Source organism: Orbicella faveolata, unplaced genomic scaffold (assembly GCF_042242905.1).
Source record: "Orbicella faveolata isolate gen_17 unplaced genomic scaffold, um_ofav_v1 contig_26, whole genome shotgun sequence".
NCBI classification, from domain to species: Eukaryota; Metazoa; Cnidaria; class Anthozoa; order Scleractinia; family Merulinidae; genus Orbicella; species Orbicella faveolata.
In genome coordinates, this window is record NW_028301554.1 from 17,562,076 (window position 1) to 17,578,298 (window position 16,223).

A 16,223-nucleotide genomic window follows, 5' to 3' on the forward strand; every position below is an offset into this window, starting at 1 on the left:
AGGTAGTAGGCCCACTATGTAATTGTTCACAGAACAGTTATTGTTCATTTTGACTCTTTTGAAGTTTACAATGTAAACAGAATAGGTTTCCATAGTTACCAAGTAAAACTGGAAGTACACCCTGAACACTTCATCTCGATCTCGTTACACTCAGAGTTTGTTCCAAATGCTTTTCCGACGGTCAAGCCGTCCACATTGGACAATATTAATTTAGCAACAGTGATACCTTCTCAAGAAAGCGTTAAGCTGTGTCGACAGTTGTGTCGACAGTTAAAACACTCAGTGGATTATCGACTAATGGTGCTCATTCTTGGTCCAAATGTTTCTCGCATCTCATTTCATGTAGTTTCTCGAGCCTTCGGTCGGCACCACATGGTTTCGCCCTGCTTTCGCGATCGTCGCGCGTTTTTTTGTCTCCTATATAGAGGTAATTCGGATCGAAGTAACTATTTTGGTGTCACGCAACGTCACTATAATTCGCCAAACGGCGACAAGAAACATTGCGCCCCATCTCCGTCCTCCTAACGTAATGAAGCGGCTTGAAGTTAAAGGTCGGCATTAGAATTATCCAAACAAAGGTTTTCTATTGTATTTATCTTCTCAAGGATTTGTCTTTAAGCCGGGGCGCTTAAATTTTGTCACCCTCGGCAATGTGTTTTTTTCTGTGTCTGCGTTTTTTTTTTTTTTGTTTTTTTTTTCGTTGCTGCAGCGCAAGGTGCAGGAAGTTTATTGCTTTTAGCACAACCTCCAGTCGTTTCTATATGAAAACAACGCAACAAAAAACACTGAGAAACGCAATCCGCATTCAAAATCGGAAGTTGGAAGAATTTCGCGATGTTTGCAGAAAACTCCTATCTAGTTGCAGATCAACAGATGTCGTTAGATAAGTACAGTTCTTACACAAAAGAAGTGAAACAAATTTTTATACGATATGAGATGGATTGTAATTAGAGTAAGACCCCGCAGTTAATCCCTGATCAAGACAGGATTTTTTTCTTTTTTTCTCCTAATGTACCATTTAAGACACCATATGTACGAATCTGTTGTCCCAGGACACCCGCCAAGAGTCAAAAATAACATAAACTTAAAAGCCAGTCTTTAATTCGCCCCGAAAGTATTAATCCGGTCACTTTTTGCCACGTGCAAGATGAGGACTTAAAATAACCACAAGCATTAGCAAAATACAGAAATATCACGCATACGTCTTGCAGCCGGGAAGCAAATTAAGGGTTTCTAGTTGTCAGTACACCCCGGGATGCTTTTAAAATAATCTGAGCCTGGGACAGGCTAAATAATCTGATAAAAGAATATTTTATAAACACTTCACTTCATCGAGTCATTCTAAGATGCTAATATAAACACTTGCAAATACAGTATCTATTGTACTTACACCCCAGTATTGCAAGACCGCGTTTCCTTTGCGGGGCAAGCTCGTCCGTTGCAAGAACTTTGTCTTTTGATATTCGGTGACCGCGACTGTGTGGATGTCCCACATCCCGTGCACTTGCTCCACAAGCTCCACGTATAAACACAGTCCACAGGACAGCATTTTGTGTTGCATAATTTCGTTTCCTTAAAATGGTAGGGGCATCCTCCTCCACAAGACTCGCTGGCAGTTTTTCTCCGCGTACGTGTGGTTGATCCACCGCCACACGATCGAGTACACGAACTCCATGAGGTCCAACTGCTAACCGTACAGTGCCTAACCGGACAGCGCCTTCTCCGTCGTCTCCGCCAAGCGTTTGAAGGCGTCAAGACGACTACGATGACTCCCAGTGCCAGAATTAGAGCAGCACACCGCGTCATAAGTGAAAAGTAAACGCGTTTTCAAACGTGCTTTACACAAACGTCTACGTATTACCCGCGCCGTGCATACCAGGTACCGCCGGACTTGACTTTGTGAAAGCTCCCCGATGGATGTATGGTTTCACACGTTATGTTATGATATCGAGTGTCCTCACGCCACCGTAACAAGAGAAAGAGCTTCTCCAGACACAAGTCAGTGTGGTGAGGAACTCACAGCACAACGCGCACGTGATACATGTGCTAGTGGTTACACTCTTTTTGTTTTATGGGAATCTCTTTATGCAAGAATATTGAAGCTGAAATTATCGAAATTTAAATTTAATAATGTGCGCAAGGCCGAAATATTATTAAGAACATATTTTTTTGTGTTCATGGAAAATAAAATACATTAAAATAATATCGAATTATATATTTAAATCACGCGTTTATTTTTATGCCAAAGCAGATGCGCAAAGTAACACGATGGGGACACCACACAGTTTTACTTCACTGTTCATTTCCTGGTCACATCTGTTTTATTTAAATGACATACATGTACACAAGAATGTACACAATAATATTTTTTAAGTCGAAAGAAATATGACTATCCAGCCTGGGTATGAAAAATATACATTCTAAAATATATCAAAGTATATGTTAGAGGCGGTGAGAACACGCTGGACTTTTAGAACATGAGTGTGTTTGGCACGCGTAGCGACCAATGGACTATGTAATTGGCATAATTATACAAATAGTTTGCCACAATTTTCTGTCAGTCTTGATCGCGGAAACGCGCCGCACCAAGTCCGTTGGAAAAACGTTACCGTGTGAGTTGTAATAATAATGAAAGGTTATTCCTCTAGTAGGAATCTGCAGGAATCCCGACAGGTCTAACATGGACTACAAGGATTTTATTGTGACTTTGGGAACACCAACATGGCCACAGTGACGTCATATGAAACACTCTATACTCTTTTATTTTTAATTCTAAGAATATTTTTAAAATAAACTCGAGGCTGGGATTTTGAAAAGAATATAATTTTGTGTGTTGAAAATTTGTAAATACGACTAGACCGTACGGGAAAATTCTTCCTTTCTTCGAAACGGCAAAACTAGTCAAAAAACAATAAACTCGGCACTGGCTGTGTGTTCGATACTAATAACATTTCTGCAAGAAGGTCAAGAAGTTACATATTCGTCATATCAAGCTTTATTGCCTGCAGGCTGGCTCCAAAATTACTTCAACGCCATCAACGATAATCTGACGTTTTATCGGCAAAGTCAACTTTGTATTCCTTTATCTACTCTAAGATTATACACCGCATGAAATCGGCAGAAACATAAGAATATTCGGTCTGGACCGGCAAAACAATATTCTTGTAGAAAAAAGAGTGTATTACACAGACTTTCTTTTGGCTCAACACGGGTATGTCTACGTAGTGGCTACTGATATGAGAAATTACAGGTTTAATAAGGTTTAATGTTCACGTGGACTGCAATAATACAAAAGTAGAATTTTTGGTATTTTAGAAGCTATCTTTTTCCTGGAAACCTGTGCAAAAAGTGCACTAAATATTGTACTTTCAGCAAACTTAAGATCATACACTGAAAGTACTGAATAAACTTAAATGATTCAGTGAAAGAAAACCTCAGCTGACTTTATACAGCTTCTTAGGCTAAGAATGCAAATAGCAGATGTACATTAGAAACTAGCTTTGTTGAGATCGCCATTCGTCATTTTATCTAGGCTTCAAGCTGGCTTTACTCATAATGCAGTTGAGTTTATTCAATCCAACTCCCAGTTCAAACCCAGTGTTCATGCGCTAGTGAAGAAAACAAGTAGAGAAAAATCAATCATCGAAGATTACACTTGAAAATATTCTATGCCAATTGTTCAAGCACCATCTATAGTCAAATCGAGACCGATCATGGAGAAAGTTGGATTCTCGTCCTATTCCCCTTGGATCGCGGAGAGAAGGAAGCGATAACGGTGATGACACCATTCAGACAACCTTGAAGCTCTATAAAGACGGCAAAAGCGTTCTGCATGCGAAGACGAAATCGGCATCGATGTCGTAGTGTTTACTTTTGTAGATCAACATATGACGGAATGATCACTAATCAGGTCAGAAGTCATTTGATGTAGATTTTGAACAAGAGAGATTGGCAGACATGTTTAGACCTGCAGTCTTAATGGAAACTAACGTTAAGTGTCGATTGATGCGTTATTTGCGCAGTAACTGATGATTGCTCCCTTACACGGGAAGAACATTTCAAAACATGTACTTGTGTGCCCAGAATAAAAATTTAAAAAATAGCGATGTAGCTAGAAATATCTTCTTACTTGAGTGTTGTTTCTTTGTAAAACTGTGCGTAAAAACTCACACGTTGTAGCTTTTACTTACCTCCCGTTTCAGAACCGGCGCGTTGGTTGACAGCAATGCCTGATCTAATTACCAATGCTATGAATTTTATACTCAGAAAGGCCCTTAAGAAGTCACTAAAGGGCGTGCACCAACGGTGTCTAAAAATATGTAAGATATATTTCCATACTACGTTTCTCCGTTTTTTTGAGCGGAGTAAACCTTCACGCTCCAAACCTACGTAGATGAACTTCTAAAGGTGATAAACGCTATCGTTACACGCCGGAAACTGGAAGTATTGCAATGATTCTAGGTCAACATGTGATGAAGTTTTCAAACCAGAGAGCTTAATCGGTTGACGGTTGGATTGCATTTAATTTGTGTATCAGTTTGAAGGGTTTGCGCACAAATTCCGTACTTGAGAATTTTGCTGCCCCTGAAAACCCGCAAAGATTGAGCAGAAAAGAAAAACCTGCTGTGACAATTTTTAAAAACAGCCCAAGTGTTATTTCGCACTTGACAGGTTAATAATTAAATGCTCTCTTCCATTAGCGAAAAAGAAAAAAAAAAGGGAATCATGTCAGTACTTGTTTTGCGCAACCGAAAGTTCGTTTAACACAGAAATTTTCCAACCTACGTCTTCTGTGAACAAATTACATTAGCTCTTAATAGTTACGACTGGTTTTACAACTGATGAGATAACTAAATATTTCGAAACACTAAACTTCACTGGATCTTATCAAGCTAGGTATTAACACATACAAATCGACGGCATTACAAACGCTAACAAACGTCAGTTGTACTTACACTGAAGTGTTGCAAGACCGTGTTTCATTCACAGGACACGTTCCGTTGCAGGAACTTTGTATTATGATATTCGGCGACCGGTACTGAGTAGAGTTTCCACATGTAGCACACTTACTCCACGCACTCCACGTGTAAACACAGTTGAAAGGACAGCAGTCTGTATTGCATATTTTCGTTTCCAGCAAATGGTAATAGCAACCCCCTCCACAAGACTCCGTGGTCGTTTTTGTCCGCGTGCGCGAAGTTAACCCACCGCCGCACGATCGAGTGCATGTATTCCAAGTGCTCCAGGCGCTCACCCTGCAGTTGACGGGGGAACAGCTTCGTCTTCGCCGACTACTCCACCACGCGTTTGAAGGCGTCAAAACAACAAGGATAGTCCCTATCGCTAGAGCTACAACAGCCCACCGCATCATGAATCGAATGGAACGAGTTTTCGTGTATCTAAGTTACGCGCCAGTCACAATACAATTGACTCCGCGTTCCAAGAAAGCTCTTTAAGCGGTGCTTTCCCGCGTTTTAAAATATGTTGTGATTTGATATCGAATGTCCTCACGCCACCACATAACATAGGATAAAGTGTCGCTAGAAGAAATGTACATGTGTCTGTCTATCATAGAGTAGCCTCCAACGCAGACTGTCTTTTGGCTCGTCACCAAAGAGCCTCTGGGCAGGAGGCTTATCATAGAAGCAATTGGTCATATTTTTTAGATTGGATTTTCGGTTTTTGCGTTTGAAATATCCGGTTTTTCGGTTTTGGAGGAATACCGACAGGTCTAAAAGGAGCAAGCCCAATTACCAGCCGCTGTTCGGGAAAGGAGCCCGCGCTGCTCCGCAGACACGACGGAGCGGCGGAAACAGGAACTAGTAGGACTTTATTGTTTGGCAACACCAACATGGCTGCTATAACGTCACATGAAAACACTCTATTACACAGACGTTTTTTTTGGCTCAACACGGGTATGTTGCCAACCGAATATCGAAGCCTCCTGCCATGCATCTCCTGTTCTCCTGTCTACACTAGCTACAAGAAAACCTTCCGGCCGCGGCGCGCAGATTGGCTGGGAAAGCCACCCGCAGCGGCAGAGCCCAGTCACCTCTACCCCAGGGTGACGCGTAATCATCGTCGTACCGACGGACGAAAAACCAGTGGAATTTTCTAATAAATGTGGACGTTTTTCGCTACACTACGTTTTGTCGTTACTTTTGTCAAATCTCTTGCTTTTGTAAAATAATCTGAGCCTGGGACAGGCTAAATAATCTGATAAAAGAATAGTTTATAAAAACTTCAATTCATCGAGCCATTTTAAGAAGCTAAGATAAACATATGCAAATACAGTATCTATTGTACTTACACTCTGGTATTGCAAGACCGCGTTTGCTTTGCGGGGCAAGCTCGTCCGTTGCAAGAACTTTGTCTTTTGATATTCGGTGACCGCGACTGTGTGGATGTCCCACATCCCGTACACTTGCTCCACAAGCTCCACGTATAAAGACAGTTCACAGGACAGCATTTTGTGTTGCATAATTTCGTTTCCTTAAAATGGTAGGGGCATCCTCCTCCACAAGACTCGCTGGCACTTTTTCTTCGCGTACGTGTGGTTGATCCACCGCCGCACGATCGAGTACACAAACTCCATGAGGTCCAACTGCTAACCGTACAGTGCCTAACCGGACAGCGCCTTCTCCGTCGTCTCCGCCAAGCGTTTGAAGGCGTCAAGACCACTGCGATGACTCCCAGTGCCAGAATTAGAGCAGCGCACCGCATCATAAGTGAAAACTAGTAAACGCGTTTTCAAACGTGCTTTACACAAACGTCCACGTATTACCCGCGCCGCGCATACCAGGTACCGCCGGACTTGACTTTGTGAAAGCTCCCCAATAAATGTATGGTTTCACACGTTATACAGTAAATGGTTTGAACCCAGGAGTATCAGTAGTTCGTATAGTGTGATCGTCCGGATGAGTGTAGTTCTGAAAAGAACTGTTCTCGGTGACTGACGTTTCGACAACCTGAGCGGAAGTTATCTTCAGACTCTGAAGATGACTTCCGCTCAGGTTGTCGAAACGTCAGTTACCAACAACAGTTCTTTTCAGAACTACACTCATCCGGACGATCCCACTATACGAACTATTCACACGTTATGTTATGTTATGTCTTAAATGACATAAATGTATACAAGAATGTACACAATAATATTTTTTAAGTCGACAGAAATATGACTATCCAGCCTGGGTATGAAAAATATACATTCTAAAATATATCAAAGTATATGTTAGACGTGGCGAGAACACGCTGGACTTTTAGAACATGAGTGTGTCTGGCACGCGTAGCGACCAATGGACTATATAATTGACATAATTATACAGACAGTTTGCCACAATTTTCTGTCAGTATTGATCGCGGAAACGCCCCGCACCAAGTCCGTTGGAAAAACGTTACCGTGTGGGTTGTAATAATAATGAAAGGTTATTCCTCTAGTAAGAATCTTCAGGAGTGCCGACAGGTCTAACATGGGCTACAAGGATTTTATTGTGACTTTGGGAACACCAAAATGGTCACGAAGACGTCATATGAAACACTCTACACTCTTTTATTTTTAATTCTAAGAATATTTTTAAAATAAACTTGAGGCTGGGATTTTGAAAAGAATATAATTTTGGGTGTTGAAAATTTGTAAACACGCCTAGACCGTACAGGAAAATTCTTCCTTTCTCCCAAACGGCAAAACTAGTCAAAAAGCAACAAACTCGGCACTGGCTGTGTGTTCGATACTAATAACATTTCTGCAAGAAGGTCAAGAAGTTCTATGTGTCATATAAAGCTTTATTGCCTGCAGTCTTGTTCCAAAATTACTTCAACGCCATCAACGATAATCTGACGTATTATCGTAATGCAGTTGAGTTTATTCAAGCTACTCAGTTCAGCTTTCAAGCTGACTTTATTCAGCTGTCTGTCAATTGTACCTAGGATGATGCAATCTTGTTCTCGCTAGTATAAGTAAAGTGCTCTTATCATTGTAATTCAATTTACATCTCGACGATTTACCACGTCGAAGTTGAAGACAGAAGAATAAACGAGTAAAGTCCAAGTTCTACGAGTGTTCGTATTTCCACTTGTAGCAGAACCAACGGTATTTTGGAACCGGTGACAAGTTCCTCGCCCGCAGTAAGCGCGGAGTTGCTTCGAGCTAATTCCCGAGTGGAGTTAATTTCATAGGGTCAAGCGCACAAGTTTCCAGCCAGTTAGGCCCCTCGACACCCGTTTCCCCCTTTTAGAGTTCAGAGCGGAAAAACCTGTTGTCACACTGCAACAAGATCGCTGCGGCCGAGCATCGTTGCCTAGAAAACCCGCTCCTGTCGCCGCCATGCATCTCCTGTTCCCCTGTCCACACTACAGGAAAACCTTGCGGCCGCAGATCGGTTAAACAAGCCACCCGCAGCCACAGAGCCCAGCCACCCCTGTCCCGGTATGACTCGTGGTCATCGTCGTACCGACGGACGAAAGACAAGAGGCTACCACTTTCGAAATTTATTAACGATCGTGGAAGTTTCTCGCTACATTTGAAGAGCTAAGCTACGTTTTGTCATTACTTTTGTTCCTTGCCTTGTCAGAGCATATTAAATTTTAATCGGATCAGTCGCAAAACCTCCAGTCGAACAATATTAAAACAACAGAAAAATGCTTATGCTGTGTCGACAGGAAAGTGAAACACTTCTTTATTAGTTTCAGTAATTAACCAGGCCTAGGGAATTTAAAATGCCGACGCATCAAATGTTAGTGCTGCATTTTCGCCAGTTTATTCGAGTTTATTTCAGACCTGAGAAAGGCGTCATAATCCCCGCCTGACGTTATCCACGGAATTCTAAGAATCAATACTGACTGATACTGTTATATGGTAAATGAAAAAAAGAATACCCAAAACCAGGCCAAAGTGTACAAATAAGATGCCTTAAGCATCATACTCATACTGGAAATAGTCTGAAGAGACCCAGCCGGACCGTATATATATATCTGTATTCTCCGTCTACTCCCAGTTCGGACCCAGTGCTCATGCACTAGTGAAGAAAATTGTTACATAAAGGTCTCGATAAAGGTCAAGAAGAGAAAAATCAGTCATTGAGGATTACGGAGTTACACTTGGTAATATTCCATGCCACTTGTTCTGGCGCCATCTGTAGTCAAATCGAGACCGATGATGGAGAGAGTTGGATTCTCGCCCCATTCCCCTTGGATCGCGGAGAGAAGGAAGCGATTACGATGATGACATCATTTAGACAACCTTGAAGCTCTGTAAAGACGATAAAAGCGTTCTGCATGCGAAGACGAAACTCAGTTGGATGCCGCAGTGTTTACTTTTGTAGATCAACATATGACGGAATGATCACTAATAAGAATTCATAATAAATAGTAAATGCCAAAAGAAACATGCCCAGAGTCATACGTCTGGATTTACAATTTCATATTCACACTAATCAGGTCAGAAGTCACTTGATGTGGATTTGGAACAAGAGAGATTGAAAAACATGCTTAGACCTGCAGCCTTGATGGAAAATAATGTTAAGTGTTGATTGATGCTTTATTTGCGCAGTAATTGATGCTTGCTCCATTACACAGGAAGAACATTTCAAAACATGTACTTGTGTGCCCAAAATAAAAGTTAAAAAAATAGCGATGTAGCTAGAAGCAACTTCTTACTTGAGTGTTATTTCTTTGTAAAAACTGTGAATAAAAATTCACACGTTGTAGTTTTTACTTACCACCTTTCAAAACTGGCGCATTGGTTGACAGCAATGCCTGGTCAAATTATCAACGTAATGAATTTTATACACAGAAACGCCACTAGAGGGCATGCACCAACGGTGACTAAAAATATGTAAGATATATTCCATGCTACGTTGCTCTGTTTTCTTGAGCGGAGTGAGCCTTCACGCTCCAAACCTACGTAGACGAACTTCTAAAGGCGATAAACGCTATCGTTACGCGCCGGAAACTGGAAGTATTGCAGTGTTTCTAGGTCAACGTGTGATGTAGTTCTCAAACCAGAGAGCTTAATCGGTTGACGGTTTGCGTTTAATTTGTGAAAGTTCATGGATCACGGACACACAGAAAGAGCCATTAGTCGCGCGCTTCGCAAATTCTCGAATTTGCCATTCATCACTCATACTTCAGCTAAAACAATTTTAAATATTCTTCCGGACCGAGCACTTTGCAGAAACAAAAAAACAGTCCTGCCAGTAATTAACGACACACCCGAGACTGTGTGCTGGAGGAACAGCTTTCCAGGATTAGCATTTTGATGACGTCACTTAGGAACGCTCTCCAATCATTGTTACCGCTTTTGGGCGTGATCGAGAGAGAGCGATGTTGTTCAAAAGAGTTTGGAAGAGAGAGAGAGTGAAGGGGGACATTGAGGTTTGCGGTATTGCGGTATTCGACAGTTTTTTTTTTTTTTTTTTTTTGCGGTATTTCGGTAATTTTAATTTCGAATTGCAGTATTGCGGTATTCTCCGAGCCTGCTGGATGCGTTTTTTTTTTTTAAACATTTTGGACGATATTAAAAGTTATCCTCCAAGTTCTTCAACGTTGTCCGATGCCTTTTCCAGTTTCCCATTGGAAAAGGGTAAGTTATTTTTAATTACTGAATAATCAGCCAAGACGCGAATGGATGTTACTTATTTTGCTTACTTTGTCTAAATCGAAAATTCCAAATTCCTGATTGCTATTTCCGTCTTATTTGCTCTAAACTTGACATACAGAGTAGTGGTTTCGGTATGACATTGAATTTTGACCCGGCCGATTGAAGTGTTGCGGTATTTCACGATTTTATTTGCGATGATGCGGTATTTGCCGAATTTTTTTGTGGCATTGCGGTGTTCAGAACCTCCCAACGTCCCCCTCAGAGAGAGTTACAATGTATGTGAATTTAGAAACATTTAACATTCTGGTTACAAAACATGACAAAATTTTAGTAACTATGATTGGCGTATAAGTTGATCAAAAGCCAATGATTTATAGCCAGCATCGAAACAAGTAGAACATTAATATTGACATGACGTCTTAACTCACACTCCAGTGTCGCAACTTATGGTTTCACGGCTTGTTTGACCGGGGCACGCCGTTCCTCCACAACTTGGATTCCGTGTAATTTTTATCGTGCGCGTCTTGTTTGAAATCCCGCAACCACTGCATGGACCCCACGGGTTCCAGCTCCAAGCGCAATTGACAGGGCAACATTGTGTGTTGCAACTTTGAGTCGCCTTGAAAGGGTGGTTGCAAGAGCCTCCGCAGACCGCAGGTACAGAAATCCCTCTTGTGCGGTGCTGCGTACCTCTGTCGCATGGTTTTGTACAGGTGCTCCAACTACTCCAAGGACCAGGCGTGCAGTCACGTTTACATCGCCTACGTCGTCGTCTTCGCCATGAATCAACCGAGGAGAGAAAACAAGTTGTAAAGAGCAGAGCCAAGAAGATAGCAGCGACCTTCATGCCTGGGTTCCCGTTGATATCGCAAATAAAATTTCCGATAGAGTAACGTGTTGTATAGTATTTCGCTGTGTCATTTTTGAATTATAATTCCCTAAAGCTGTAATTAAGATTGTTTTTAGCAGGTCATACCGTTGCTATGGTAATCCATTTTGGCACGAAAATGGTAACAACGTATTCACCAATGATTGGGCAGTTTTTTGATACCATGATTGTAGCATTGAGTGATAAAGAGTGCTTATAATGACCCATCAAAATCTAAGTGCTGGAAACTGTTTTGAGCCACTTTAAATGCCCTCTTCCATTAGCAAAAAAGAGAATGAGAGGAATCATGCTGGAAACTGGAAGTCTTGCAATGTTTCTAGGTCAACATGTGATGTAGTTTTTAAACCAGAGAGCTTAATCGTTTGACGGTTAGATTGCGTTTAATTTGTGTATCAGTTTGAAGGGTTGGCGCAAAAATACCGTACTTAAGAATTTTGCTGTCCCTGAAAACCCGCAAAGATTGAACAGAGACGTTTTTTAAAAATAGCCTAGGTGTCATTTCGCACTTGAATGGTTAATTAAATGCCCTGTTCCATTAGCAAAAAGAAACAAAAAGGAATCAGTACAATGTCAGTACTTGCGTTGCGCAACCGAAAGTTCGCTTAACACGAAAATCTCCCAACCGTGTGTCTTCTGTGAACAAATTACATTAGCTCTTAGTAGTTACGACTAGTTTTACAACTGATGAGATAACTACCGGTAAATATTTCGAAACACTAAACTTCACTGGATCTTATCAAGCTAGGCAACAACACATACAAATCGACGGCATTACAAACGTTAACAAACGTCAGTTGCACTTACACTGAAGTGCTGTAAGACCGTGTTTCATTCACAGGACACGTTCCTTTGCAAGAACTTTGTATTATGATATTCGGCGACCGGTACTGAGTAGAGTTTCCACATGTAGCACACATACTCCACGCACTCCACGTGTAAACACAGTTGAAGGGACAGCAGTCCGTATTGCATATTTTCGTTTCTAGCAAATGGTAATAGCAACTCCCTCCACAAGACTCCGTGCTCGTTTTTGTCCGCGTGCGCGAAGTTAACCCACCGCCGCACGATTGAGTACATGTATTTCAAGTGCTCCAGGCGCTCACCCTGCAGTTGATGGGGGGACATCTAAAGCGTTTTCGTCGTCGCCTTCTCCACGCGTTTGAAGGCGTCAAAACAACAAGGATAGTCCCTATCGCTAGAATTACAACAGCCCACCGCATCGTAAGTGGAATGGCGCGAGTTTTAATCAAATGTACGTTTTCATTTATTTAGTCACAATTGACGCCGCGTTCCAAGAAAGCTCTTCAAGCGGAGCTTTCCCGCGTTTAATATGTTGTGATTGGATGTCGATAGTCATCACGCCACCACATAACATAGGATAAAGTGTCGTTAGAAGAGATGTACAAGTGTCTGTCTATCATACAGTAAGATCCAACGCAGACTTCTTTGGGCTCGTCACGCAAACGGAGGAAGATTGCGCAACGAGCCCAAAGAGCCTCTGCGTCGGAGGCTGATCACAGAGGAAATTTGTCTTATTTTTTAGATTGGTTTTTCGGGTTTTGCATTTGAAATATCCGGTTTTTCGGTTTTGGAGGAATACCGACAGGTCTAACAGGAGCAGGCTCGATTACCAGCCGCTGTTCGGGAAAGGAGCCCGCGCTCCTCCCCAGACACGACGGAGCGGCGTAAACAGAAGCTAGTAGGATTTTATTGTTTGGCAACACCAACATGGCTGCAATAACGTCACATGACAACACTCTATGACACAGACGTTTTTTTTAGCTCAACACGGGTATGTTGCCGACGTATAGTGGTTACATCAAGATCTATGCAGCCGAATATCGAAGCCTACTGCTGCCACCATGCATCTCCTGTTCCCCTGTCGACACTAGCTACAAGAAAACCTCCCGGCCGCGACGCGCGGATTGGTTGGACAAGCCACCCGCAGCGGCAGAGCCCAGTCACCTCTCCCCCAGGATGACGCGAAGTCATCGTCGTACCGATGGACGAAAAACCAGTGGCTACCACATTCGGAATTAGCTAATAAATGTGGACGTTTTTCGCTACACTACGTTTTGTCGTTACTTTTGATACTTATCTTGTCACAACGTATTAAATTTTAATCGGATTTTGTTTGCGACTGCGGAGCGTCCAGTCAAACAACACTAAATTAACTGTGAAACCCCTAACCTTTTAAGGAAAACCTTCCGGCAGCGGCGCGCGGATTGGTTGGACAAGCCACCCGCAGCGGCAGAGCCCAGTCACCTCTCCCCCGGGATGACGAGAAGTCATCGTCGTACCGATGGACGAAAAACCAGTGGCTACCACATTCGGAATTAGCTAATAAATGTGGACGTTTTTCGCTACACTACGTTTTGTCGTTACTTTTGATACTTATCTTGTCACAACGTATTAAATTTTAATCGGATTTTGTTTGCGACTGCGGAGCGTCCAGTCAAACAACACTAAATTAACCGTGAAACCCCTAACCTTTTAAGGGTTAACAAAGCGTTTTTGGTAACTAGGACGTTCATCCTCTAAAGGTCCACAGCGGGATCTTTCGCAGTACCTTTTAGGGTATTGAACCAAAAAACTATGACAGGAGATAATGTGTTGTTTAGGAATTGGTACTACTGAGGGGTGAAAAAAACTTTCAAGCCACACCCACAGAGCAGGATCTTGATACCTCTTAGAGGCTCTTTACAAAATTTCCGATGAGCAGCCCGTCCTTGCTATATTGAAGTCCCCACCACCCGGGGAGTGAAACAGTTAGTTAATCGTCAACTTTCGGTAATTAACCGTGCGTAGGGAATTTAAAATGCCGAGGCTTCAAATGTTAGCCCTGCATTTTCGCTCTTTTTTTCCGAGCTTGTTTCAGGCCTTAGAAAGGCCTCATAATCCCCGCCTAGTGTTATTCACGGAATCAACTGAAATGAGCTGTTATTTAAAAAGTGCTATTGATCAGTAAATGTAAATGGCGCTCTAGAAGTTATTAAATTATTATTATATTACAAATGAAAAAAAAGGAATTACGTATTTTTCCACGAATATACACAAATTCAGGCCAAAGTGTTCAAATCACCACACCCTTGGGCGTTTGGAAATGGTCTGAAGCGACCCAGTCGCACCGTATATCAAACTATGCAGTTTCCGCCTCCCCAGCTTCTACTCGCCAGCTTCTAACTCCAGTGCTCATGCGCTAATGAAAAGCATTTCAGCATGCGCAGTAAGGATCGAAGATTCGAGGTACGAGATTGAAGTAAAGGTGGAAAAAACAAATCAATCAATGAGGATTACGAGGTAGTTAGACTTGGAAATATTCCATGTCACTTGTTACAAAGGGTTTTGCTTGTAGCAACATCTCTGGGAAAATCGCGACCCATGATGGAGAGAGTACTGGATTCTCGTCCTATTCCCCTTGGATCGTGGAGAGAAGAAAGCGATAACGATGCTGACGTCATTCGGACAACCGTTGAAGCTTTGTAAAGGCCCCTGATAAATGTATTCTGCATTCTGCATGCGAAGACGAAATTTAGTGGGGATTTTGCAATGTTTACTTTTGTAGATCAACATATGACAGACTAATTACTAATCGGGTCAGAATTCATTTGATGTAGATTTTGAACGAGTGGGATTTGCAAACTTGTTTAGACTCAGCCTTGATGGAAACTAAGTTTAGAAAGTGTTGTCAGATTTATTTTTTGCGCAAATATTACTTGACTGTACTCACTCCCTTACATAGCCTGAAGGACATTTCAATACATGTACGTGTGTGCGCAAAATAAGAATTAATAAAATAGCGATGTAGCCATAAACATCTTGTCAATTGAGTGTTGTTTCTTTGTAAAACACTCCTTGCAATTTTTACATGCCTCCTTTTCAAAACTGGCGCGTTGGCTGACAGCAATAGAAGCAATGCCTGATCAAATGATCAACGCTGTGAATTTTATACTCAGCTCATAACGCACAAATAGGATAAAAGCCCTTAAAACGTCACTAAAGGGCATGTACCAACGGTGTCTAAAAATATGTAACGTATATTCCATGCTAACGGTTACTCCGTTTTCTTGAGCGGAGTTAACCTAGCCTGTGTACACAGTCCGACGAACTTCTAGAGGCGATAAACGCTATCGATACGCGCAATGTTGCAATGTTTCCAGGTCAACATGTGATGTAGTTTTTAACCAGAGAGCTTAATCGGTTGACGGTTAGATTGCTTTTTGTTTGTGTATTAGTTGAAGTCTTAGATTTTTAAAAATAGTCTGGGTGTCATTTCGCACTTGACTGGTTGATTAAATGCCCTCCTCCATTTGCAAAAAAGAAAACAAAAAGGAATCATGTCGGTACCTCCTTTGCGCAACCGAAAGTTCGCTTAACACGAAAATCTTCCAACTGTATGTCTTCTATGAACAAATTACATTACTGATGAGATAACTAAATATTTCGAAACACTAAACTTCACTGGATCTTATCAAGCTAGGCAACAACACATACAAATCGACGGCATTACAAACGTTAACACACGTCAGTCGTACTTACACTGAAGTGTTGCAAGACCGTGTTTCATTCACAGGACACGTTCCGTTGCAGGAACTTTGTATTATGATATTCGGCGACCGGTACTGAGTAGAGCTTCCACATGTAGCACACTTACTCCACGCACTCCACGTGTAAACACAGTTGAAGGGACAGCAGTCCGTATTGCATATTGTCGTTTCTAGCAAACGGTAATGGCAA

General features: G+C 41.9%; 1 protein-coding gene across 4 annotated transcripts in view; it reads right to left on the reverse strand.

The window, feature by feature from the left end:
* LOC110049282 (protocadherin Fat 4-like) overlaps positions 1 to 11,505 on the reverse strand; it is a 67,073-nt gene extending 55,568 nt beyond the window's left edge. Inside the window, exon 1 of one of the 4 annotated variants that reach the window (XM_089295783.1) lies at positions 11,026 to 11,505. In XM_089295783.1, coding sequence (XP_089151909.1) covers positions 11,026 to 11,444 — 419 coding nt within the window. In that variant the 5' untranslated portion in view covers positions 11,445 to 11,505. Of the gene's footprint in view, positions 1 to 1,390; positions 1,958 to 4,955; positions 5,473 to 6,310; positions 6,872 to 11,025 lie in introns of those variants that run through there. The other 3 variants (XM_089295785.1, XM_089295784.1, XM_089295786.1) reach the window with 3 other exon arrangements.
* Between the last annotated feature and the right edge of the window lie 4,718 nt (positions 11,506 to 16,223).